Raw genomic sequence first — 26,980 nt, 5'->3', positions numbered from 1 at the left:
GGCTACTTTCCCGAGTGCGCGTAAAACATTGTTTTTGTTAGGAAAATAAATATTAATTTACGATGTCGTGTTGATATTAAAACCTAGTTTACAGGCGAGACTTTCCGAAGACTTTAAAGCAGTTAGTAAGGCAGAACTTCAAAATATTGTCGGAATTCAAATACGAACTGCCATTTTTGTGCTAGGGGAAGGAAATATTCGCGCACCATTCAAATCGTCTTTTTGACGTAAATATAGTTTTGCCACTAGATGGCAATATAGGTCTTTGATAGTATCGCAGGTCCCTTGCCTCTGCCACAGAGGTTGATGTGGCTTCGTAATACGACCAAGTGTTAGTAGGAGAAATGTTTTACTTATATTATTAAATCCCCGTTTTGTGTATTAAAGGTGTTGGTGCTTTCACTGTTTAAATTAAGTTTAACGTTTCTTCAAATCAGCAAAACCACTGTAGTGATCTGTAATATTGAGACAGATGTAAATGAAATATTTCGCAAATATGAGAACACGGGGCTTATCACCGTAATGACGTTTCAAGCAGTATTTCAAGGTGGGAAATGTTAATGAAAACATTTCAGTTTCCACAAATAAAGCGAATTGCCTATGAAGTGTTATTTCTGCGTCTTGGATATTATGCTTTGAAAATGTAAACAAGGAAAATCATCTTTCATCTGAAAAACATATTATGCGCCAATCTTATGCTTGTAAACCGCGTTATAGCCAGGGCACAGATTGGTGCGCAAAACCTTCTGGGAGCTCTATAAGATTGCTCCTGTTTATTACAGCCGTTTTATGCTGACATGACACGCCAGCGAAACAGGGTAATCTCTTTTGCTATTTTCAATATAAACTTACGCCGCGTCGCTACCGGGAGAAATTTCATTTAAAGAACAGGACCGCGGATGGGAGATAGCGCGCACAAGGCGGATTAGAAAGAAGTTTTTGAAGGCCCCCTTTTTACAACCCCGAAAATTAACCGACACTTGGTTGCGGAGGGGCTACAGCGAGTTTAAGCATGGCAGGCTCTAGAAAGAAAAGAGATCAATAAATTAGATCAAAATCAACATTAGTAATAACAGACATTCCTATCCACACAAAAATGTCTAAAATCATGAATTTATGGGGATTATAGTAGCTGTTAATGGAATTAGACAGCCTGATTCTTTCAATAAAAATATAAGTACAAAGTGGATATGTGGTTATTTCAAGAGTCAAAAAAGTAGATCTGACCACCGTCACTGAATCAGGTATGGAATGTTTGACATACACAGGTCAGACTGAACTGGGTATAGAGAGGTGTTGCAGTGGCCTTTGTATTTCTCTCAAATCAAATCAAAAGACTGGAGGGCTGGGATACCCCCCAATCTGGCCCTCAAGGCTAGTAATACTGCTGGGTTTCATTCTTCCCCTCCAATCAGCACTGATTTAAGCCTGAGACTCCAGGTGAGTTAAATCTTTTCCCAATCAGTGGCATTAATTGGTCAAATAAGATTACCTATCAGGTAGAAAAGAAAACCAGGAGTACTACTGGCCTCATGGGTCAGATTTGAATATGCATGCTGAGGGGCAACCTCTGTTCCTGGAGATCCACCATCCAGTAGGTTTTCATTTCAACCGTAATTTGGCACACCTGATTCTACTAATTAGCAGCTCAACAAGACCTCTAGCTGGGGAATGGGGTGTGTTTTGCTAGGGTTGAAGCAAAAACGTACAGGACGGTCGATCTCCAGGAACAGGGTAGGGCAGCCCTGCTGTACAGACTGTTTATATGTGTGTTCACATTTGCCTGTGTGTATGAATGTGAATGTGTATGTATGTGTGTGAGAGACACAGAGAGAGAGAGAAATGTGTGTGTGTGTGTGTGTATATATATATTAAAGGGAAAACCAACATAAGGGTGTTAAGCCACCAGAACAAATTCAATGCGCCTTGGCATAGATTCGACGTCTCTGGAACTCTACTAGAGGGATGGAATATAATTCTTCCAAAACATATCACCTCATTTGAAGTTTTTATGATGGTGGTGGAGAGCGCTGTCTAACACATTGGTCCAAAATCTCCCATAGGTGTTCAATGGGTTTGAGATGACTGGTGACTACATAGCACATAATTTTCATACTCATCAAACCATTGAGTGACCTCTGGTGCCCTGTAGAAGGACATCCTGGAAGAGAACACTGCCATCAGGATAGAAATGTTTCATCATAAGATAAAGGTTATCACTTTGTATTGATTTGCAGTGACCCTTCACTCCATGGGGACAAGTGAACCCAAACCATGCCAGGAAAAAGTCCCTCACAGCATAACAGAGCCGCCGGACCCCCTTACTGTAGGGGTACCGTCTGCATGTTTTATGGTTCTCCACTCATTTATTAAGGTTTTTCTTTTAATTTGTCACCTGTCTGTCTGAATGCATGTGTGTATGTATTTATGTGCATGTGTATGTATTTGTGTGTGTGTGTGTGTGTGTGTGCATGCACGTGTGTGGTGCGTGCACATGTGTGTGTGTGTTCATGTGTGTGTGTGTATGTGCATGTGCGTGTGTGGTGTGTGTGTGTGTGTGTATGTTTATGTGTGTGTGCATGCATGTGTGTGTGTGTGTGTGTGTATGTGTACATGTATGTATGTGTGTGTGTGTGTGTGTTTACGTGTGTGTGTTTGTGTGTGTGCATACGCGTATGTGTACGCATGTGTGTGAGCGCATGGTGGGTGGTAAAAGCACGTTTGCAGCCCCGTATCTCCGTGGCTCCTGGTACTCTGTCTGCAGCTGTGAGAAGTTCATCAAGCCTCATACTAATGAAGGCTCCTTTCCACTTCATTTCACCCGCCACACCAAAACAGACTGACACTGGGGAAAGACAGAGAGATGACACCGACAGATAGATGCTGTACGCACACAATGTGTCCTTTTCAGTGTATTTCCCCTTCCTTGTAAATGCACGCGGTTGCATCCCGTATTCGTTCTCTAACAACGACATCGACGACGATAATACATTGTAATTATAACAATCCATAATTATAATCATCATAATACAAAAATAATTTTGTTCTGGGGACCAAAACAGGAGGGAGAAACCCCAGCGGTTTTACATCTCTCTCTCTCTGTTTTCTCTCTCTCTGTTTGACACTTCCACATTTAGGAACTTTTTTGTTTCCACAGGTTTATGTGTTGGGGAAAATGGCCTCCCCATAGATGTATACTGTAACACGTCCTCACTGCTGGATATCAATCAAACGTGTCACACTGAATCTTCTCCACGCTCAGGTGTTAAATCACAGCTAGGCCCATCTATAAATGTAGGTCCCCCCCCCCCACCCCACCCCCCCCCCCCCCCCCCCCCCACCCCTACCTGACACACACGGCGTGTGTTTGATGCTGTGAGAGAGATCTTCATTAGAGCCGCTCACCTCTGCACACGCTAGCGACGCGGTGCACCGACAGCTAGCGACTTCGCCAGCCCAACATGTTGATAATTAGGGCTGGTTTTTAGGAGGTGTTATAGCAACAATTAACGCTGCTGTGTGCCGGTATGAGCAGGATGAGAATGCTGGGGAATGTGTGGCTTTGTGTATGCGTGACTCCAGTTGTGTCTGAGTGAGAGTGTGTGTGTGTGTGTGTGTGTCCACAAGTTAGTTTATGTACAGATGTGTGTTTGTGCATGCAGATAACTGGCGATCTGTGCATGTTCATGTGAGCTTGTGTGTACATGTGTATCAGTGTGCCTTCATGAATGTTTGTGTTACAGGTGTGTGTACTTGTGTATGGTTACCTTGGAGGGTTAGCATGTTCATGCGAGTGTGTTCTTTATGGAAGTGTTTGTGTACAGGAGTGTGTACTTGTGTATGGTTATCTGGGAGGATTTGCATGTTGATTTGAGTGTGTTCTTTATGGGAGAGTTTGTATACAGATGGGTGTCCATATGCGGGAGGGAGTGTGTGAGTGCATGTGTGTGTGGAGCCTGTGCCTATGTAATTTGCTTTCTATCCAGATGTGGGTGTATGTGTGAGGGGATAACTGTGAGTGCATATGTGCATGTGAGTATGACTGTGTGCGCATGAATGTGCTTGGTGTATGTGCATGGGTGTGTATGCTCTTTGTATATATCAGTGTTTATTTTGTGAGGTAGTTAATGTTAGCATCATTTTTCAAGCATGAATTGTTTGAAATGGTTTGTGTGTCTTCATGCAAGGATGTGCACAGGAAATATAATGCATGTCCAGGATTATGCACACGTGTGTTTGTCTCTTTGCCAGATTACACACACACACACACGCATGCACACTCATCTCTCTGCTTTAGTGAACGCAATTTCTCCCTTTTGCTTTTGCCCTCCTTAAAACATTTCTCTTCCTCGCTGAATTCACATTCTCCCATCGTTCTCTCACTTTCTCCCCTTTTCCCAAAACACGGCCTTTATTTTTTCCCTCTTTCCTGCCGACAAAATCTCTATTTTTTTTCCCGGGGTTCTCCTTTCTTTCTTTCTCTCTCTCTCTCTTTCTTTCCTCTCCCCTCTCCTCTCCTCTCTGACTCCAGACTCCTGCCCTGCTCCCCTGCATCAGTCTGTGGCTCCAGTAAGGCCTCTCTGCACAATGGGCTCTAATTAGGTTAAGTTTGTCGGCTACAGATAACATTTCTCTTTCTGTTGAGAATAAAACAAATTGCTGGCACTAATGGCACTGTTTAATGCAGGCCTTTTTATTATGGATGGAGGAAATTAGGAGACGTTCCCCGCAGAGCGCCGATGCGGTGGGGGCCTGGCGCATTGTTGCTGCTCGTCAGAAAGCGTTTTCTCTCCTTTTTTTTTCCCCCCAATTTTTTTTTTTTTTTTTTTCCTGCCGGTGCTCAGTCTCCACCACTCATTAATACACAGCTTCCCCCCCCCCCCCCCCCCCACCCTCCCTCTCTGTATATCTGACTACCCCCCCCACCAACCTCCAAAAAAAAAAAGGACAAAAATACTGGAGTGGTTTCATTATGGAGATTGGAGGGACGAACAAAGATCGCTTCACGTTTGGGCGCTCGGTTCGAGAGCCGCGGGGTGCCGACGGGATCGTGGGGCTTTTCTACAGTCACAGTTTGATTTAGCAGCATGTGGGGGGGGGGGGGCTCTGTCCGTTCTGGGGTCAGTTGTGGGGTGTCTTGTGAAAGACTGGAACAAAGGCCAGGTTTGGGGGGGACACATCATCAAGCCTCGACACCTCCAATTCTGCATGATTTCCCGGAGAGGGGGGGTGGGGGGTGTCTAACCAGCGTTGCGGTTGCTCCGCTTTCGCAGATGGCGAGATCTGACGGTGTGACACATGACCTGTGGTCGCGCGTGTGATGATCAGCGGTGTGCAGCAGCTTCCCTTCGCTCTGTCCCCCTGTTCCCTTCTCCTGTCCGAGACTACAGCGGAGTGCGGACCGGAGTGGGAACCTCCCGTCCTTCACAACACACCGCGTATACCCGCCCGGCGCGTTCCCTCCAGCCCCTTCGCCTCCAAACTGCTCAATGTTAGTTAACTCATTAGTGCTGTATTACAGCATAGAATTTACAGTATTGCCCCTTAAATAGTGTTCTGAATGTTTTGGCTTCAAAGGCAGGGAGGCAAATCTTGGAATACGGGGTTGACTATCTGGTTGGTCTAAGGAATCTGTGTTGGAATGCAGGGTCATGAGGCCATACTCCCAAAATAAGTCCTCCTTGACCTTGGGGCTGTAGTGAATGCTGACCTTGACTACACTGAGCATAACTGTAAGGGTGTAGCAGAACCCTATTTAAGACACCAATACAAGTCCCACCCCAAACGTCCATATTAAGCAGCACCCTGTTAAGGTGGCAACAGTGCCTGGTTTTCAACAGGGGGTCCATGGACCACTGGGGATACTGTTGGGGGACTCTGGCCAGACTTGATATGCAATGACATATATATATATATATATATATATATATATATATATATATATATAATTAGTCACACACATACATATATTCTTGATTTGACTCCATGCTCCACAATTTTAGATTTGTAATGAAACCATTCACATATTGTTAAAATGAAGATTATCTTCTTTTATTAAAGGTTATTGTTATTTTGGTTTCAGCGTGTGGAAATTACAGTACTTTTTACACAGTCCCCCATTTCAGAGCACCATAATGTTTGGGACGAAAGGTTCACAGGTGTTTCTGATTATTCTCATGCATTCAGTTGCTTCCTTACTGCAGGCATAAGAAAGCCTTCAGTATATAGTCTTGACTCTAAGCTTTTGATTGTCATTGGAGTCTTGGTGTTTATTAACACAAGGACCAGAGTTATACCAGTGAAGTCAAGGAAGCCATTAGGAGGTTGTGAAATACAAAAACAGCCAGAGACATAGGCCACACCTTCGGCTTATCAAAATAGAGTGCTTGGAACATCATTAAGAAGAAAGAAAGCATTGGTGAGCTCAGCAATTTCAAAGGACCTGGTAGGTCAAGGAAGACCTCTACAGTTGATGAACAAAAAATTCTCACCATAATGAAGAAACACCTCAAAACACTCTTCAGGAGGCAGGTGTGGATGTGCTGGTGACTACTGTCCACAGAACACTTCACAAACAGAAATACAGAGGCTGCACTGCAGTATGCAAACCAGAAGCAGGATGGCCAGGCTGCAGTTCACTAAGAAGTAACTAAAAGAGTTTTAGAAAAAGGTCTTGTGGACAGATGAGACCAAGATTAATTTGCATCAGATTGATGGCAAGAGCAAAATGTGAAGGCCAACAGGAAATGCCCAAGACCCAAAGCACACCACCTCTTCTGTGAAACATGGTGGTGGGGGTGCTATGGTTTGGGCATGTTCATTGATGATGACTAACTGCTGATAGCAGCTGCAGAATGAATACTGAAGTGTACAGAAGGATCTCATCTGCTCAAGTTGAAGCAAATGCCTCCAAACTCATTGGATGGTGCTTCATCCTACACATACAGAAAGACAATGATCCCAAACATACGGCTAAAGCAACAGAGGAGTTTTCCAAAGCCAAAAACTGGAAAATTCTTGAATGGCCAAGTCATTCATCAGATCTAAATCCAAATGAATGAGTGTGTTATATGCTGAAGAAAAAGCTTAAGGCAACTAGCTTCCAAAACAAGTAGGAACTGAAGATAGCTGCAGTGCAGGCCAGGAAGAGCACACCAGACAAGATACTCAGAACCTGGCAATATCTGTGGGGTACAGAGTTCAAGCAGTCATTGCATACAAAAATGACATTAATTTCATAACATTAACATGAGGACAAAAATACTGGAGTGGTTTCATTAATTTGTACATGGTGAAACCAAAATATATATAAATACCCCTTTCTAGGAGATGATAATGTGCATTGTAACCACAAGTGAAATGCTTGATTACAAATCTAAAATTATGGAGTAGAGCCAAATCATATATATATATATATATATATATATATATGTTTGTCCCAAACATTATAGAGCTCACTGAATATATATATATATATATATATATACTGTATATACACACACAGATGGTTGACAAATTAAAGGAAAAACCTGAATAAATTAGTGGAGAAACATAACAAATGCATATGCTTCTATGCATGTGTACTGCATGATACAATTAAGCAATTAACATCCTATCATGGTCTGTGGCATGTATAAAAATGCTGAGCAGGCCCAAGAGAGAAAGATCTAAGTGACTTTGAAAGAGGGTTTATTATTGGGCCACGGATGGCAGGAGCTTCAGTCACAAACACAGCTCAACTGGCTACTGTTTCAATAAAAACGGTGACTAAAGTGACATCTGCATTTAAATAAATGGGAAAGACATCAGTAAATAGGATCAGAAATTATGGTTGAAAGCGCACATTCGATAACCATGATGCTTTTGCATTAGTGCGATTTGTAAGGAAAAACAGAAGAGCAACTCTTCCTCAGGTGACTGAGAGGGCTCGATCTACACCGGGCGCAAAGCGGCGCCAAGCGCAACGCAAGTGTCTTTGCTAGTTTCAGACCGACGCAGTTGTCATTTTCGCGTCCAGCGCCCACGTGGTTCAAATAGCAAATGTACTTGCGCCCATCTGAGCGCACATGGGTTGTGTTGGTCTTAAAATGAGGTGTGGTCAGGCACATTGTTGGCGCATTGCTATCTTGAGGCAGCGGAAAGCGATTGCGCGATTGACCAACAAAAACCTGGTCTTAAGTCAATGGCGCAGTATTTTACTGTTAATTTAAGGGCGCATTATTAAGATACTAATATGCGCCTACATTGGCGGCTGCACAACGCGCGATATTTAAAAAAAAATACATGTCATAATGGTTAGTCATAATATTGGTAATATAACATTAATATTATATTATATATTAACATAATATTCATAATATAATATTTGGTGGAATCCTGCTATTGCCATAGATGGTCTGCTCGCGCGCTTTCACTTCGCTCACGAGCAGATCCGTTTCCTCTACAGAGAAGCGTTCTTTCCTACTACTTGGCAAATCCGTCATTATAATAGCAATCCGCCAAGGTGCAAGAGCACCTGACTTTTAAAAAGATTGGGAGATGACACTCTGATTGGTTTATTTCATGTTATGCCCAAAACACGCCTATGATTAATTAAGAGACTAAGTACAACCACTTTGAAACATACGCCTTACTTTGCGCTAAGATTATCCGCCGTTAAACTAGGAAAGGTGGATTTGGATACGCCCTAAATGCGCTTTAAACCGTGGGTTAAAATAGAGCCCAGAATGTCAGTGCAGGACGGGGTCCGCAAGAACAGTCTGTCGACAACTACATAGAGATGTTATAGCAGGGTTGCAGTGCTTAAACCCCTCATTACAAAGATGAACGCACATTTTTTCAATGGTGCAAAAACCATAGCCACTGGTCTAGAAATGTTAAAAAAAAGTGATATAATCAGATGAGTCGTCCTTTACCATATTCTTGTCAATTGGGTGAGTGCATGTGTGGCATACACCAAGAGAATGGCACAGGCCTGAATACTTGACCCCTACAGTGAGGTGGCGCTGTTATGCTGTGGGGGGGGGGTCATTTTTCTGCCATGGTTTGGGTCCACTTGTCCCCTTAGAGGTAAGGGTCACTGCAAATCAATACAAAGTTTTTCTGAGTGATTACCTTCATCCTCCGATGAAACATTTCTATCCTGATAGGAGTGGTCTCTTTCAGAATGACAATGCCCCCATCCACGGGGCACGAGGGGTCACTGAATGGTTTAATGAGTATGAACATGATGTGAATCATATGCTATGATTGCCAATTGAACACCTATGCGACAGCGCTCTCTACCACCATCATCAAAACACCAAATGATGAAATATCTTTTGGAAGAATGGTGTTCCATCCCTCCAGCAGAGCTCCAGAGACTTGTGGAATCTATGCCAAGGCGTACTGAAGCTATTCTGGCGGCTTGTGGTGGCCCAGCACCTTACTAAGTCACAGATGTGTGTATGTATGTATGTATATATATATATATATATATAATGAAAATATTTCAAAACATGAACTCTTTTTTTTTGCTTATGAGAGGGGTCCACTGGATGTCTTTGAGCTTGGGTGGGGATCCCCAGATCAGAAGTTTGAAACCTCCTATTTAAGAGGAGTAGTTGTGGACTAATAATAAAAAAGGTTGCATGTTTGAATCAAAAATGGCAATGCTGTTACATCCTTCAGCAAGATAATTAACCTGGATTCCTCCAGCAGGGCTACATATTTAGCAGTTGTTACACTGATAATTCATCAAATGTATGTTATAAAAATGTAAGTTATGACAACTGTGTCTACTAAGCTTAATTATGATATATACTCTGTGTGCGTGTGTGAGAGAGAGAGAGAGAGAGAGAGAGAGAGAGAGTGGAAGTGGAAATTACAGGGAAGAGAAATGTGGCACCAACTAGACCAAACCCAACTATGCAGGCCAGTGCTAACGGTTGAGATGAAAAGGAGAACTCAGAGGCAAGATATTTTCTCATATATGAAACATACAAAAATTATATTCATTTATTCATTTCTCACATGTATTCAGAATGACACCCGAGGCCACACCAAAAATCCTAAATATACATATTTTGTGCACATCAAGCATGTACATACCGTTATACCGTTAATACGGGACAAAAAGAGTGTCAGCTTTGCAGTATTTAAATCAGTTATGTCTAATTATTTCCTTTAAAAATAGCTTATCTAGGGCAAAACCAATGAGATGTAACATTGTCTGCAGAGGGGGGACCTGGTGGAGCTGGCAAGAGTTCAGCTAAACAGAACAGAGAGATTCTGCTGTAGGCAACATAAATATCACATGAACTCTCTGTGCTCGTCATAGTACAGTGCCGGAGCGTTTAGGCGGCCTTCCGAGGCACGTCTTGTGGTTGCAACGACCTCAACAATATGAGGTCTAAACACAATCAGAAGAACAAAAAGACAGCCGTCATTGCGAAAGAATGAATAGGATATGCAATATATTCATCTGAAACATATACATATAGGTTTATGTTTCGGCGCAATTTAAACAGTTAATGCTAAATGTCTGGGTTTGCGTTACAATGCACTTCCTAAAATTAACATGGTATGGTCTTGCTTATAAATTGTCGATGGCATTTAAATTTTCGCCTCACGAATTTTTATTAATAGAACCCTTTTTGTTCGCACAATCTGACTAATCTATGAATTGGATCACTGATCTCCAAAGTTTTTTTTCTGAGGATCGTGGGCGGGGCGACGGCGGCGAATGTGTCCTTAAAGTCTGTGCACTTCCTCAACAGCGCTAATGCCCGCCTCATTGAGAACAACTCGATGTTCAATGAAAGCAAATCCCGAGCCAAGATGACAGAGGGTGTAATTGCACGCTGTGTGATTTAACAATACAACTTTTTAAGCTATTCATGTCTAGTCTGTCCTTGACCCTTGAAGAGGTTGTAATGCGGGTTATCCACCCCCCTTCTTTTATATATATCTGAAAATATAGGGGCTGCCGTGGGGAGCTTTCGCCCTGCGTGCCAGCAGCCTCTCTCTGGGGCGCCAAAGAAGCGCTTTAAAAGGTCTCCAGGCGCGCGGTCATTTCAGGCGCGGAGTTCAGACGAGCCAAGAGGGGCCCCTTGTCAGCGGGGGCTCAATTTTAAAGGCTGCTCTGTCTCTCGATGGGGGGCGAGGCTCAATCTGCTGGACACCCCGCTGATCCCTTGAACACGGGGAGCCCACCAAGTTATCCATGACAACGCCCGGGCAGCTCGAGCTCGGCCACAGAGCACGGCGCAGAACCATGGAGAACAAAGAGGAATCATTTTATTAAATGTTTTCGTTGGAGGCATCGCTGGTGTTCAACAAAGTAAAAAATAAATAAATAAGACACGTAGGCGACATGAATTGAATTAATGTTTTTCGTAGAAAACTTTACATGTATAAATGGAAATTGTATATGCACACATCACACACATATAGGCTACACACACACACACACACACACACACACACACACAAACGGCTGACCCAAAATTTGGTTACTGTCCAACCCACGTAACATATCGCCTTAAATAAATAACATATGGTCCTGTAACGGTTAATTTACCACGACTGTTTCTTCATAACCACCTGGAAGTGTTCTTCACTCATGCACGCGGCAATTAAAACCAGAATAACGTATACTGGGAAGCATGAGCCAATTGCTTAAACATATCAGAACATGGTATTAAATGACAAACTTCTCAGGAATCTGTGCCTGATGGCATCTTAAAGCTTCCAGCCATGGGCATAGATGGAGTTTACTTTTGCGACGCAAACACATTGTATGACCAGTATACCCCACAGACGCATGACCACGTTCTATTGGTCTGTCCACTTGACTAAATAATTCCACATAATTAATATTAATAATAGCACCAAACAGCGATGAAAGATACAATAAACAGTTGAGTTACACTAACAATGGGTTCAACACATCCGCGCACGTCAAACGCCTTTACTTAAAATATTGTTTCTAGTTTTAGTCTATATTATGCGTCTGCAAGAGGTTGCCTGGCATGAGGTTACGACAATGAAATGCGCTTTTTAAATATTGCTAAGGACAAACACCCCTGATAAAACCTAAAAAGAAAATAAAGACGCAAGAAAACATTGCGCATATTTTGCCTACAGAACGTATAATCGTACCTCGTCTTTAAATCGTTACATTTTATGAAGCAGTGACTGCTTGCTTTCGTCCCCTCCTTCTGGGAGATGAAGGCAACAAACGACTGATAGGCAGCAAGCGATGGGAAATGGGATGGAAGAGAAAGGAGCTGAAAGCGAATCCAGTCCGTCTTTTTTCTCGCGCGCTGCAGAGTTCCTCGAAGCTCCGTGTTTTGGCCCCGATCCGTGCTCCAAGTTAAGCTGTAGTTTCCATGGCTGACCATGGTTTGGTGCTGTTGGCTCTCTCTGTCTGCTCAGCCCAGGCTGTGCCGAGCTCCCTGCGGGATCAGAGCGCTCCCCCGCCGGGACCCTACTCTCACATCCTCCTGCTGGGACCCGGCTACATTTCCAGCCAAGCCTGGCTTTATTATGTGTGTCTGCACTGCAGCCCCGCCAGCAGTCGGATTGGGAGGCGGAGGGAAGACCAGAGTCAGGACAAAGAAAAAGGGAGAGAGGGGCTAGCGACCGCAAACATTTCTGTTTTGAAGGAAATTAAGAAAAGGGGATAACATAAAAATAAAGTCCCCAAGGGTGAAAATGCTGGGTGAAAAAGCGATGCCAGTGCCACCTTCGCTGAAATAACGGACGGGGAAGGCGGCTCGGTGCAAGTAAGATCAGGGGGAAAAATAATATATACGTAGCCTATAGTTTCGATAACTGCACAGAGAACATCGGAACGTCGGCAACAGCAACGCACAGAAAGAAAAAAGAAGAGGAAAAAACGAGTTCGTTTAAACCGAATTATATAATTGCTTAATTAAGGTAATCAGATTGAGACGCGCCGGCACCCTTTCCCACGGACGATCAGGTGTTATCGTATTGCTGTAATTTTGGCACCCGCCGCTACTTGCAACTCGGATTGTCTATCTGTGAAGCGCTCCACAGCTAGCGACTGTTTGTTAGAGGAACAAAAGAACCGTCTCGTTACGGTCTCAGAAATCGACAAGTTATCCCTCTGAATTCTACAGGTTGAGCTGTAACACCAGAAAAAAGTTGTACTGGGAGAAATCCGGGGATAATTCCGCCCGATATCTTTTCCTCGGCTACTCTATTCAAGTGCCACTGGACAATACTTACATAGACTGAAGTTGCCGCATTGCAACAGGCAAAGAAGTAAAAAAAAAAAAAAAAAAAAACAAGTGTTCGTCTAGGCTACATGATCGCAAATTTGTGAAAAGGGGACATCAATTCCTAAAGGGAGAAAAAGACTACATTAACTCGGCGATGTCTAGACGAAAGCAGGCCAAACCGCGGTCCGTTAAAGGTAAGTCTTTTTTAATGGATAGAAGGGAAAAAAATCCTCCCGAGTAGCAGCATGACCAATGAGATTTCACGGCTAAATTTGGCGGGTACTGTGAAATTCAAAGATTTAATATCTTCTTTCTGTATTGTAGTTTTCCCCCTCCCCGATTTACAAAGCCTAAAGGATGGTGTGTGACGAGAGAGAGAAAAAAATAAAACTCAGCCGCTTATACCCAATTGGAAACGGCCTGTCCTCTATTATTATTATTATTGTTGTTGTTGTTGTTGTAATAATAACATTTATTGGACAGTGGGCAGTTTTCGAGGATTTTAGATATTTGTTGATATTGTTTTGTACGAAACGCTCAATTTGATTTGTGTGTATGTGTTTGTCTGAGAATACATATTTTTTTTATTCTATCATTTTAAGTCAGGGTTTTTGTTTCTGTCCAGTTGTACGAATTGCATGAAACTATGTAACCTTTAATGCATAAAACTGTTTTTACAATGCATTATCAATACTAGTTTTGCATAGGGGATAATATTAGCAAACGCCATTTGATTACATTGTTCTAATATAACTAAAAGCGAACACGAAAATATCAATTGTATAAGCAATTTAAACAATACGTTTGTAGTGTCGATTAATAGCCTATAGATTGTAAATTGTGTTTAAAATTTCAAATCAAGGTATTGATGGCAACATGCTTGGTTTAAGTCATGTTTTTTTTTTGTATATATATATATAGGCTATTAGAAGTCAAATGAGTCGCAAACCTTATTTAGAAGTTAGTCTATTTTCCTCTCCCACACTGCCTACCGGTAAAGGCTACTCACAATACTTCTAGTGCACACATCGCCTACCTTGACGCCTGTCTTGTTCGCCTTGTTATCGTGATCGCACCTTTGCCATCTCACTCACATGTTTTGACGTTTTCACCCGGTAGTTTTCACGGATTGGATCAAAGCTCTGGTATGTGAGTAAACCGGTGTACGTGATTTGACAATATAGGCCTAACCCTCCTATTGCCAACTCTCATCTCCTCTCGTCCCTCTCGGTTACTTTTTATAATGACAGACATTGCAGTTACGGAAGAGGGGCATTTGGCACCTTCGCCTCTATCGAAAGCAGATGGGCATTAGTGCGACCATGTGGTCGTGTATTTAGACCCCCCCCCCCCTCCCTCCACCCCCAATAATAACCTTTTTTGTTCTAATTAACGGCAGCCCCCTCCAACGATTATTTTGCCTTGGTTGCATTTTAATCTCATAAAGACGGCACTGTTGATTTTAATAATATCCGTCCTCTGGTAGGTTTTTAAACGTCTGCTTTATCCCTCCTGATGTTTATCAAATTAATTCGCATGGTAATCGCAACAAAATGTTTTGCTAAATAACATTTTATTGTGTATACCATTGCAAAATAATAACCAGCCTGGACGATATGACGTTATAAACAAGGCCGTGTGGTTTCGTAACCGCAGCCTATGCGACCAAGTGACTCGTTACTGGCAGCATGTCACGACCTTCTCGAGAAGTGCATCTCATTTGCCAGAGACCACATTGCCGTACTGCCTATGATCTGATTTTATGTCACGATCACAAATATAAGACTTTATCATAAAAATACAAAAACAGTAATCCTTACTTTCTTTTATAATACCTAATCTTGTAATCATTGATTTACTGGATAAAATTATGAATAATTAGACGTAACCATTTACAGACACATTTTCAACAAGAAATTAACTGGCAATAGAGCTGCTATATTTATAACATAAATTATAATGTTGGTAATAGCTGGTGACAAAAGGTTATGTTCATGTGATGTGGTGTTTGGTGGGAATGATGTGTGTAAGTAAAATTCTCTGTTGTCGCTCGCCAACACCTAATGCAGACTGACGTGTGGTAAAATTATGGGGAAGAGGCAGAGACGCGTGTGCACAGGGGATGGGGTTTGTTTGAACAGTGTGTTCTGGGTTGTCTTGGCGCACAAAAAGGATACAAAAGTGTGTTTCTTGACTTATGTACTGTAATCAAACATGTTTTATGTTTGTTTTTTGTGCTTTAATTTGATTGGCAAATTTGGGCCTATAAAAACGTTGTTACTTCCAAAACGAGCGCACGCATACATCCCCGTCCATGAATTGATGTAGAATTATGCGCTTCACTGAGTTCGTTAAAGGAACATTTCGACACAGGCCGTTTTAATGACTGGATTTGTCGGAGACTGAGAGAGATCAGTGCTTATCAAAATATTATTTCTGCCAATTAATCCTTTTTTAATGTGCGTGCAGAGGTCTAAGCTGGGGCATTTCTGCTTCATATCTGTACTGGCCCCGTGAGTGTTCCATGCATAATGTAGTAGTGATTATTACTTAATTACACATTAATAAGTCCTCTTCATTTGCAGGACATTAAGAAGGAATGAATGCACAATAGAGGGAGAGCGAGAGATTGCTTATTTGTGTGTGTGCGCGTATGAGAGAGAGAGTGTGTGTGTGTGTGTGTGTGTGTGTGTGTCTGTGTGCGCGCGTGCGCCCAGGCAAATGGTTTACAGTCAATCAAATCACATTGAACCTTTAACCTGAGGAAAGCGTTTGAGACGGCTGTGCAGGGCTGGTGGAGAGAACCTCAGGAGCTAATGACATCAGTTCCACTCCAACTCCCATATCTTCTCCCCTCATTCCACACCAAGTTCCACTGGTGTTTAAATTACCCACCTCAACCGACCACCCCCATCCCACCTTTCCTGGTGATTGGGGACTGTGGGTATCGGACAATAATATCTACCATTGACCACCATTTCCACTTCCATTTTTACGTTGCATAAAACAGTAACAGCATGATGTTGCGGCAGCACCCAAACACATAAATACAAGCATTGTCTTGTTGAAAAAAAATAAAATCCTGATTTGATGGGGGGGAAAAGGATGACTGTTAATATTACTGCATATGCAGAACTGTTTACACTGCATTGGAAGTGTATTACAAATCTTGGGAACTGTCCTACTGCCCAAAAAAATAAATAAAAATAAAAATCATTTTTCTGTTTTGCCTCCCTCCAATGTATGAGTATCTTGCAGTGATTGGACAGTGGAACGAAAAACAGAACCCAATCCCTCAATTCTAATGTCTTATTCAAAGGGAAGGTTGGGTGTAATACCGTAGTGATGTTTATTCACACTTTGAGCACACAGCATGTCTGTGTAAATAGAAGCTTCTCCTTGCTGTGAAAGATTCAGAGTTTGGAAAATGGAAGCATTCTAATATGCATTTTATAAAGGCCTTACGAAAGTATGGGGACCCAATTTCTTAGATCCTCTGGTGAGGTTTCTTTTGGCTGATTGTTTTGTCCTGTCCTCTAGCATTCAGGCGTAGAATCAGATGTTCTTATTACCACTTTTTATTTATTTTTTGTAAGGTTTATGCTGTTTTGTCGGGCAGTGCTATGCAAACGCTAGGGGATCACCATGAGTTCTCATTTTACAACTGTAAATATGTAGTTACGTGTTACTTTCAAAATGTGTCCTATTCAGTACAACATGCTGAATTGAGTTTAGCACAGTTAAAGTTGTCCATCATTCTTTTATCGTAGTGGTTTCTACAGCGTGAAAAAGCGTATGCTAATTTGAACATTCAGTCTGGACACAGTATGTTTACATACATTTGACCTTGTAGCATTCAATGAGTAAAGCCGGTCTGGTCATTGTAGTTCAGAGGTAACTCAGCGCCGTGCTCCAGAGACATTCTACTCCCAGGATTTAATCCAGGTTCAGTCAACACGACCTCAGATCACTGTGTGAATACGCTAAAACTGATCTGGGATCAGCTCTGCGGCGGGATTAATCTTGTGTACATGCAGTGCCCCGTCTGGGACAGCGCGCAGGATGCTGTGGTTGTGGCCGTGCTTCGAGGGCTACGGGCTGCGCAGAGGTCCTGGGCTGTAAATCGCCCTGTCGGCTTTGCTCCGTTCGCCCGTTCTGTTTGTCGATCCACATGCTATAATGATCCGTGAATCTGCACGGCGTGATGCCGGAAAAACAAGCCCTCAACCGGTGTCTCTCCGTTCTGACGTCTGAGAGTTAGTGAGTGTGAGTGACCGTGCGTGTGTGTTGTGCATACCTGTGTGTGTGTGTGTGTGTGTGTGTGTGGAAGTGTGTTTGTACATGTGCAAATGTGTGTGTGTGCGCTCACATGCACGTACGCATACATGCCCGTGTGCGTTTCATTGGATGTGCATGTGTGCGTATGTGCGTGTGCACATGCGTATGTGTAATGTCTTTGTATATATCTGTGTGTTTGTGTGCGTGTGTGTCTCTCCTCTCCTCTCCTCTCTCTTCCGCTGCTATGTTTTTCCCTGCTGCCGGCTGCTTTTATGGTTAAATGGCGTTTTTATTGTCACTGAGGCTTTGGAGAGGACGGATTCATTGCTCAATGGACTGTTGTAAAGGGGTAAGTGGATTACCACAGGCGCTGGGCTGTGATCAGGGGAGTGGGGCGGACTCGGCCTTCCAGCGGCGGCCCTGGATCAGTTTCAGCCTGCTCGGGGTGCCACATCTGAGCCGGGCTCGGCTGATCCCAGAACAGTGCCTCGGGGTGTAATGGCTCCTGTCTGCAGTGTTTGTATATATTTGCACCCGGGTCTTTTTCCCCCAGTCTGGCTGCAGCGGTGTGTGTAAATCAGAATTAGAGTCGCGTTTAAGAGGACTGTTTTATTGCCGCCTCCTCTTCCCTCTGAGATATCGCTGGTGAGAAGCTATGCCCGGGTTTTCGAAATGCAGATATCTTTATTTACCATCAAGAGCGGGGACAGTAGACCAGTCTGATCAGAGAACCTCAGGGCTGCTGTGCCTGAAAAACTAAATGTGAATGTTCAGCCCATCAAGGCCCATGATTAATTAGGAAAATACAGATTTTCAGACCAGTCTGATTACAGAGGCTAAGGACTTTGGTAGGGCAGCACTCATGTCAAGAGATTTTGCACTCTTTTACAACGGATAGCTGGAGAGAATGTTCAGCGAGGAAACCAAATACTAATGACCCCTGTGACATTTCTGGCCCGAAAATCAGCGTTTGCTGATTAATCAGGAAAAATCACATTGTGCATGGCATCAAGCCTGGCCTTTAATACTCTTATAGCTGCTGATAAACTGTCCCATGCATAAACAAATTTCTGTCTAAAAAAAATAATAAATACCGTCAGTGCAAAATTTACATTTAACTAATTATCTTTCAAGTTGAAGTGGTATTCTGTCCAGATCAGTCTGTTATTATCTAGACAAAATCAGACACATTTGTCTTGAGAAAAGACGCAAAAAGTGTGTGGCAGGAAACGCTTTTGCCAATGCAGTTGTTTGCACATCAATGGAAATTTCACCATAACAATTACCACACCCCAATTCAAAAATTAAAAAAGAAAACTTTACCACATATTTGTTTTTTAAGCTTATTTTTCTGCTGGCTGCAATTGCACCAAAAGAAAGCTTGTGTTTGCATTTGTGTGTGTACGCATGTGTGTGTTCGTACATTTGTGACTGTGTTCATGCGCCCGTCTGTGTGCCTGCATGTGTAGACGTGCGCTTACACACGTGTGTTTGTGTGTGTGATTGTGTGTGTGAGTGTGTGTGTGTGTGTGTGTGTGAGAGAGAGTGTGTGTGTCTGTGTGTGTGAGAGAGAGTGTGTGTGTGTGTGTCTGTGTGTGTGTGTGCGTGCGTGCTTGCGCGCGTGTGTGTGCGTACGTGCGTGCGTGTGTGTGTGAGTGTGTGCGTGTGTGCGTGCGTGCGTGCGTGTGGTGTATCGTAAAGCTCGTGGCACCAGCGTAGCGCGCTGTGGCGTAATGGCGTGGGCCCGCAGCGCGGACGTCTTCATTTCGCTCCTCGGCGAAGGGACGGACCGGGCCGGGCCGGCTCCCAGTCCGGACCGCGTCTCCGCGCCAGGCTTTCCGCTCCGGCTCCCGGTCCGGACGGCGTCTCCGTGCGGGGCTTTCTGCTCCGTCTCCCAGGTCAGCGAATCGTGACCAGATGGGAGCTCCCGCTCAGCGGCCGAGCGGCCCCTCCGCTGCTCTGTCTGCTGCTCCGCACGACCCGCCGCCTCGCGGTGACGCGTGCCGATTGGCCCGCGCCGTTCCGCGTCGCGCGTGCGCCTGCGTGTGCGCTCGCATGAACGCGTGCGACGCTTCTGGCCCGCGGACGTGTGTAATTGCGTGCCTGTGCGTGAACGTGTGCGATTATGTGCAATTATGCTTCTTCTGTTTGTTTGTGTGTGTGGGTGGATGGGTGTGTGTGTGTGTGTGTGTGCGCGCGCGCGCGCGCGTGCACACGTGTGTGTTTGAGAGTGTGTGTGAGTAATGGGAGATGAACCACAAAATTGTTTTTCAGATGCCTCTTTAAATGACTTTCCATTGTGTGCTCAGCATGAGCAATTCAATTAAACCACTGACAGGACTTTGTTCAGACCAGGAAAAAAAGCACTGCAGATGACTATTTAAGCAGCACTACCAAATTTTTCTCTTCTCTCTTACCTGCCTTGCTTCTAGATGGCCTGCCATGCCTCGCATGGTTTCAGATGTTAACGGTGTGTAAATGGATCCTCATTTCACTTGGATAGGTGTGCACACTGGTTCATTACTGTTTTTTCCCATACGCACAGGGAAATTGACTAAGTTCGAAGTTAACTGCCGTACTTCTTTCTAAGATGGGTTACAGACAGGACAGGTGTCTCCTCTGTTGTCTTGACTCTTTGGCCTTTGTGCAGCCTGGACTTTTGGCTCCACAGTGGCCCCTGCTGGCGAGGAGGCCCCAAGCGAGCGTGCGTGTGTGTGCGCGTGCGTGTGCATGTGCATGCTTGTGTACCTCCCTGGTGGGCAGTGTTCCTGCCAATGACAACTCCTTATCAGCAGCCTGCCTGGTTGTGTGTGTGGAAGGATCTGTCTTAATGTCTGAGCTCAGTGAGTGCTGTGCCATTGTACCGGCTTAGCAGCAGGGTTTATCAGTACCCTGGACGTACTGGGCCAGAACCGACGCGGGCGCCTAGCATGCCCTGAGCCGCGTTTCCTTTCTAGGGGGAAGGGAGGGGGGAGGCGGGAGGGGGTCGCCGTGGTGAATTCTGCTATTAATTCTGTTTTTGTTATCCTCCCGGTCCCAAACTCATCACAAAACCCCTCCCCCTACCCCCCCCCCACCTCTCCATGCCCCTAGATGGGTCTGCCAACTAGAGCTCTCTCCTACCCCAACCCCCCCCTCCCCCCACACACCCCCTACTGCCCCCGTCTCTGCTTCCCCTCAGTCTCCCGGCTCTGAGTCTCCTTCCTCTGAAACTGATTGCATTGCAGCACCAGGCAGATTAAAATGTGCTGGAACAATGCATGAGGATCTTCTCAAAGCCTCACATCCCTGACTAGCAGCAAAGCAGCACAGCTCGGATGAGAGCGGCTCCAGGGGAACTGCAACTTTTATCCCTGCACTTAAATATCGCTTCTGCTTAAATTTTAATTGTTCTTTATTTAAACTGCTCGCACAAAATATTTCACCATGTCACGTTCTTCCTTGACAAAGTATGCGATTGACCTTTTGGTTCAAAAAGCTAACCCCCCCCCCCCTGTAGGAATGTGTGAGAGAGGTTGACTTTCATTTCATTAACATTGTCTGAATTGGACTGGTTTTTGGGCTGGTCAGTTCTGAACCAGTCAAACTCAGTAAATAATGAATCCTGTGAGAACCGGTTATATGAACAATGCATTCGTGTGCGTTGTGAATTTAGGTCTGCTATGGCCAGTGTAATGTAATGTTTATGGTACTGCACTTGTATGACTGATTTGTGCAAGAGGAAGGGATACGACATGAAAAACAGAGTAAGGGAAATGATTTTTGGGGGGGAATGAAGGGAAAGAGAGAGGGAGCTTGAAAGAGATACATGGAATGAAGTGGGAGAGAGGGAATAAGGAAGTAAGGCACGTTCAAAGAAGAAAATAGGGATACTGAGTGAAAGGCGGGAGGGTGGTGAAAGTTGAGATGGATGGAGATGAGGGAGAGGGGGAAGTGGGGATGAGTTAAGATGACACTGCTGGGGGCACTGGTCGGGGTGTACTCTGAGGGGGGGTGTAACTGTCTCATGCCTCCTGAAATTGTGAGGCACTTCACTGGGCACTCCTGCCACAGAAGGGGTGTCCCTGGACTTTCTGGGTGAGTCAGAGCACCAGAGAGGCATTGTTGGCGCAGAGAGACTGGGCATGTTCCCGGAACAACTGGCTGGCACCCATTTTAATGGTTACTGGCAGCTTGTCCCTACCTGAGTGGCCGCTGTGTGTAACCTTGCATTGGTGGTGCGTTCTTGTGTTGATGACCTCTAAATTAGTCATACAGGCCAAGTCATAAATACACACTAAACACAGCTCCCAGTTTCATAGATTTGCAGTAAGAGATGGGGACAGAGAGGGACAGGCATAACATTGGGGGATGGCCCAGTGAATAGCAGAGAGAGAACTGGGGGAATGGCCAGTGGAGAACAGAGAGGGAGAACATCGGGATGACCAGTGGACAGTGCCTACATTTCCAGGCAGACAGACAGTCAGCAGGACACCCCCCCCCCCACCCCCCCGGGCAGAGGAGGCCCGGCTGCACTCCAGCAGGGTGGCTGGGCTGTGTGTCTGTCTCTGGGTGTCGGGCCGCTGACCTGCTAGGTCTCTGAGAACCGTACATTAAACATAAGGAGAGGGGCAATTAGCTGACTGCCCTGGACTGATGCATATATTTATGGGGCAGCTGCCCCACTGGAAGGCTTTGGGGCTCAAACTCCCCATATCCAGGGAGGGTGTAGGGGCCCGTAACACTAACGCTGGGCCCGGGCCCGACCTTCGGCCTGACCTCTGGAGCCTGGCCTGACCCTTCTGCAAGACACGGGCCCTCCCATTGGTCAGTGGCAGAACTATGGCGAGAGAAACTTTGCACACACACACACACACCATGTGTCCCTCCCTTTAGCTCTTTCTCTCAATTAAACACACACACATACACACACACACACGTACAAAATCTCTCCAATACACACAAACAAACACACATTTACAAAGTTCCCCTTTCAAACACGCAAAAACACAATCTTACTACGTCCATCTCTCTCTCCATCTGACGCACGCGCTGTCTCACGCCCATGTGCACTCGCAGTGCTGTGTTACTGCAGTGGTAGTGCTTGACCTATTGATTTCACTGCGCCCAGTAACTTGGTAACAAAGGCGAAACGGGAGGAAGAGAAACATGCTCTGGGTGCCTGCAGGCTGCACTGGCCAGCGTTAAGCATAAACAACCCTACGGCCACCGGAGGCGTTCGCATCGCGGCCTTCCTTTAATGAAGATATTCTCCGCAGCAGACGATTCACGTCGCTGTTCACGATCCGCGTTCCCATTCCGAAGGCGTAACCAGATCTGACGATTGCGTGAGCGTCCGCGCGTTCGACGCGGGTACGAGAGAAAGGGGAACGGCGTAGGCGGGCTGATATTTGTGCGGCGGGAGAGAGAGAGAGAGAGAACGCGGCGCGAACGCGTTCGCAAACGACCGAGTCGTACCAAATCGGGCGCCGCGCCGACGCCCCGGCCGTCCGAAATGCCGAATCCCCGCCCGCCCCGTCGGTCGTCGCCCGTCCGCGCGCGGCTCCAATCGATGGCGGGCCCGGCACGCGACGGCGGCTCGAATACCCCGACGCACGTCTGACTCCGGCGTGGCGGCGGGGGCGAATGAGAGATTGTGATGCGTTTCGCGGTTTTTGGAATTGATGTGCGGAGGTGGGAGCTTGTTTCTTTTTTTTCGGTGAAGACGTAGCCGTAAAACCGCTAAGCAATGGGGGATGTTTTTTTTTTGTCTAGCTCGAGCCCATGGGGGTCGTCCTTGTGAGGTATTGAGTTCGGCGCAGCCTGACTGGAGACCCAGGACCCGCTAGGCCTTGAATAGCTCCATCGCATGTCTTGTCAGACCCCGGTATAAATTGCTAACATTTTTAGTATCGATAGGGTAAACCTTTTTCTTTTTTTTTTTTGAAGTGATATATTTTTCTCTCTCGGAGGTAAAAGCAGTCGATCGGGGGTGATCTGGATTTTGGAATTGAGTCTCGTTTCCTTGCTTGAACAAACAATCTGTCCCTACTGTTGATGTCTGTTGTGGTCTTTACATGATATGTGTCAGACGCAAGCTTTGAGCATGTAATAATATTCCAGTGCAAAACTGCATACTGGGAAAGAAAATGGGTATACAATTTAAATTTAAACTAACTATTTGTGGTCCTAGACGTCATCATGCATTCTTGCAAAATTAAAGCATGACAACAGTGGATTAAAGAAGACTCCACCGCTTATTTTATGCAAACAAATAAATACTGGTGTTTATTTTTATTATTTCATTATGACATTTTTTTTTTTTTTGGGGGGGGGGTGGGGACTTTTTTTATGTGTAATTGGTGTGTAATTCATTACGCTGAAACAACTAGGCAAAGGCATTTATTTTTTATGGTTTATCTGTGAAATAGGCTATGTGTTTAGTTAACAGCGTGTATATGTATAAAACCCAGCAGCGAAATATGCAGTCAAGTGAAAGGTCTGCTACTGTAATTAACACAATTAGTCTTCCACTGATCGGCAAGGAGATGCTAATTGTCTGAATGAATTAAAAGCTTAAAAGGGTTGTCATTTAAATATTTTTAGCCTCTTGCATCTTGTTACTCAAAATACAACTAGTGTTGTTTTTGTTTTTTTTTTAATGAAAGGCTTCATTTTTTTCCCATGTTAATCCATTTCAGTGATGATTGGTAGGTCGGCTACGTTTAAGCATGGTAGGGAAGCTGTGAAAGGTTGACGATTGATTTTCTTAAATAGAAAAGTAAAGTTAAAAATTTATTTACTTATGTTTGCGGTCTATTGTATCCCGGGCCGTCAAGAGAACTGTTGTTCGAGAACCTGGGCTGTTGAGAATCTGCGTCTGTGGGAAGCTTACGATTTCTCAGCTGAAAACGGTATTGTTGCAGTTATGCCACGGAATGACATGCTCGCCGGACCTGAGCCTGGCTCAGCATTTGCGCGATCAGTAGGGATGACGACTGGCTTCTTGGGATCAGAGATCAGTTTGGCTACTGATGGCACATAAGCCAATCGCATTGGTGTGTCATTCAATTAAAAAAAAAAAGTCAGAATACATTATTTTCGTTAAAAATATCATGAATGTATATTTATTTTAAACAAAGTTCGTGTTCAGACAAAGTTTATGAATAGCATGATACATTCACAATTGAACTTATTTATTCAAATTCGAAGGACAAGTCTGTCAGAACCGTATCAGCTTCTGTGACCAGTGACTCTGCAACCTGAGTTATTATGCAGCTAACGTTATATGTTATGAATTCATTCAAGCAGATTGTGTTGCTTTGTGGCGCGGACGGAAGCGTGGCTGTGTTCTCCCCTATTGAAAGCCATTGTAATGCAGCTGCTGACTTGCAATGGCCACGGGTGGTTTTACCCCATTTGGGATTAGCGTCGAAGAAGCCGTTCTCTGTGTTACCATATTGCTGTGATACGGCTCACAGTGTAGCTTTTTGTGCGCTGTCACAGTACCTTTCAAATTGATTTGGGCCGTGAAGCTGTCTCTCTTTACTCCGGCGCTCGATGTCGAGTTGGAACCGCGCATCGAGGTATTTTGCTCTGACGAATTGGTCGCGATTATGCCGCTCTCCTTTAAGATCGCCCGAAAACTCGGAATGGCTACTCCTTGAAGTTTGTAGTCTGGTGATTTTCAGTTGATTCAATTTCACCGTCAAAAGGCGAATACTCCCCGTGGAGCGCAGAATAATAAAACGCGCAAACGGCATGGTTGTTGAAGAAACAATTAAAGTCTCTGTCTGGTTCAGGACTGAAAAAAACATTTGCAACAATGACATTTACAAAGCGTGTGTGCAACTGCGAGATGGTTTCATTTAAAGTCTGGTCACAATAGTTTGTTTCCTTAACACGCGTATATTGCCAGCAGGCTATCTGCGCAGGCATTCCGGTTACTGAAACGCGGTGAGTTAGAGAGAGAAAGTATCCTCACGTTGCTATGGCTTCGAAAGCACTGACTGCAGAGATTGAGAAAGTTGTACTGGCAGAAAATGCAGTCTTGTATGTACACACTTGCGAACACACACGCGCACACTTGCGTGTTATATACAAGGGTATACTCCAAGTGTTCATTGCGCACAGTATTCAGAAACAGGAGCAAGGAGTTTTAAAATGTGAGTGCTTCTATGGAGACGAAGTTTCGATTTTTCTGTTCTGACATCTTTCATGACTGTTGAAAAATGCAGTGTTATTTTAACGGGTTGCTGGTTCAGGACATATCCAGTCAGGATAATTGCAAGCATTTACATCTGTGTTGTGCTATGCCATCGGAGAAAATTCATATGCTTATCATTTGCTGAATTTGCTTCACATGGAACGAATATAATGATCTGTAAAACAAAGATGCTCGATGATGACGAATGGGTGCTGGACTATGTGAGTGTGTGTATGTATGTGTCAGCAAGAGCAAGAGTGTGTTTGTGTGGGTGCGTTTGCGTGTAGATAGGTTGTGGGGGCAGGGGATTTTTTTTTTTTTAAACTTTGATTTACAAAAATGGTCATCACCACGTGAGTTTCTCTCCACAACATGATCGCCCATCCCAATTTCTGTTCGCCTAGCAGTTTCTCTCCAACTAGGGTAAAAACCATTCAATGTCTCATGGACCAACTCACACACACAACCCCCCCCCCCCCCCCCATTGTGCTTCTTAACCCTTTAACACTGTAAATATGCTCTTTTTGGCCTCAAAACTGAACCCGATCACAACATGCATCCTGTAAACCAGTCCCTTTGTGTCTCCATGTCCCTTTCAACTAGACTGTGCAAAACCTGGCAAACAGGCAAAGGTGCACGCGCTCGGGTGAACACACTCACCTCAGTTTTACCTTGTGTTACGAGGGCGACGGACAGATTGCGGGATCGATATCGGGGGTGGGGCGGGGGCTGTCTCACGCACAAGTTTTCCGAGAGTGGTTTGCAGTGTCCGTGGCAAAGGTGCAGGAGAGGGTAGGGCCGGAGACGAGCGGGAACCTGACGCAAGATGAATTCTTTTTTTTTTCTTTTTTTTTTGCCTTCCTCCTGTTTCCTCCGTGCTCCTAATAAATGCTTCATGTCCACCCATCAAAAGGCCGGATCGCTTGCAGAAAGGCAGAGAGAGGGCGCGGGGACGCTGCAGAAAGAGAATAGGATATAGTGGGGGCGGAGGGGGAGGGGGCAGCTGTCCGTCATTGTTGACGGATCGCTCCTCACAAATGTAGAGGCGCGGTTCGACCCGGGGCATCGGCGCGCTGATGAGGAGTACAGGGACGGCCCGCGTCTGGCCCGGGTGGAACTGCCAGGCCGATCAGAGGAGTCCGGCTGCCCCACCAGCTGAAACATACTGCTTCTGGCTCCCAAACTGGGCGGAATGGGGTGGGCCCAGGTAACACTTTGCCGTTGTTTGTGTCTGTGCGCGCACGTGTGTGTTTGTGTGCGCATGTCTGTGTGCATGTACGCGCAAGTG

The 26,980-nt window shown here is 44.9% G+C and overlaps 1 protein-coding gene across 1 annotated transcript in view; it reads left to right on the top strand.

Moving 5' to 3' along the window:
* The first annotated feature begins 12,202 nt into the window (after nucleotides 1-12,202).
* The window catches only part of LOC118227529 (zinc finger protein 423-like), a 52,893-nt gene continuing 38,115 nt past the window's right edge, over nucleotides 12,203-26,980 (top strand). The window contains exon 1 of the mRNA XM_035418078.1: nucleotides 12,203-13,423. Within this exon, the coding sequence (XP_035273969.1) occupies nucleotides 13,384-13,423 (40 nt within the window). The 5' untranslated portion in view covers nucleotides 12,203-13,383. The remainder of the gene's footprint in view (nucleotides 13,424-26,980) is intronic.

This window comes from Anguilla anguilla, chromosome 5 (genome assembly GCF_013347855.1).
Source record: "Anguilla anguilla isolate fAngAng1 chromosome 5, fAngAng1.pri, whole genome shotgun sequence".
Classification (NCBI taxonomy): Eukaryota; Metazoa; Chordata; class Actinopteri; order Anguilliformes; family Anguillidae; genus Anguilla; species Anguilla anguilla.
The sequence above is the reverse complement of the archived record's forward strand: the minus strand, read 5'-3'. Positions and strand labels throughout refer to the sequence as shown.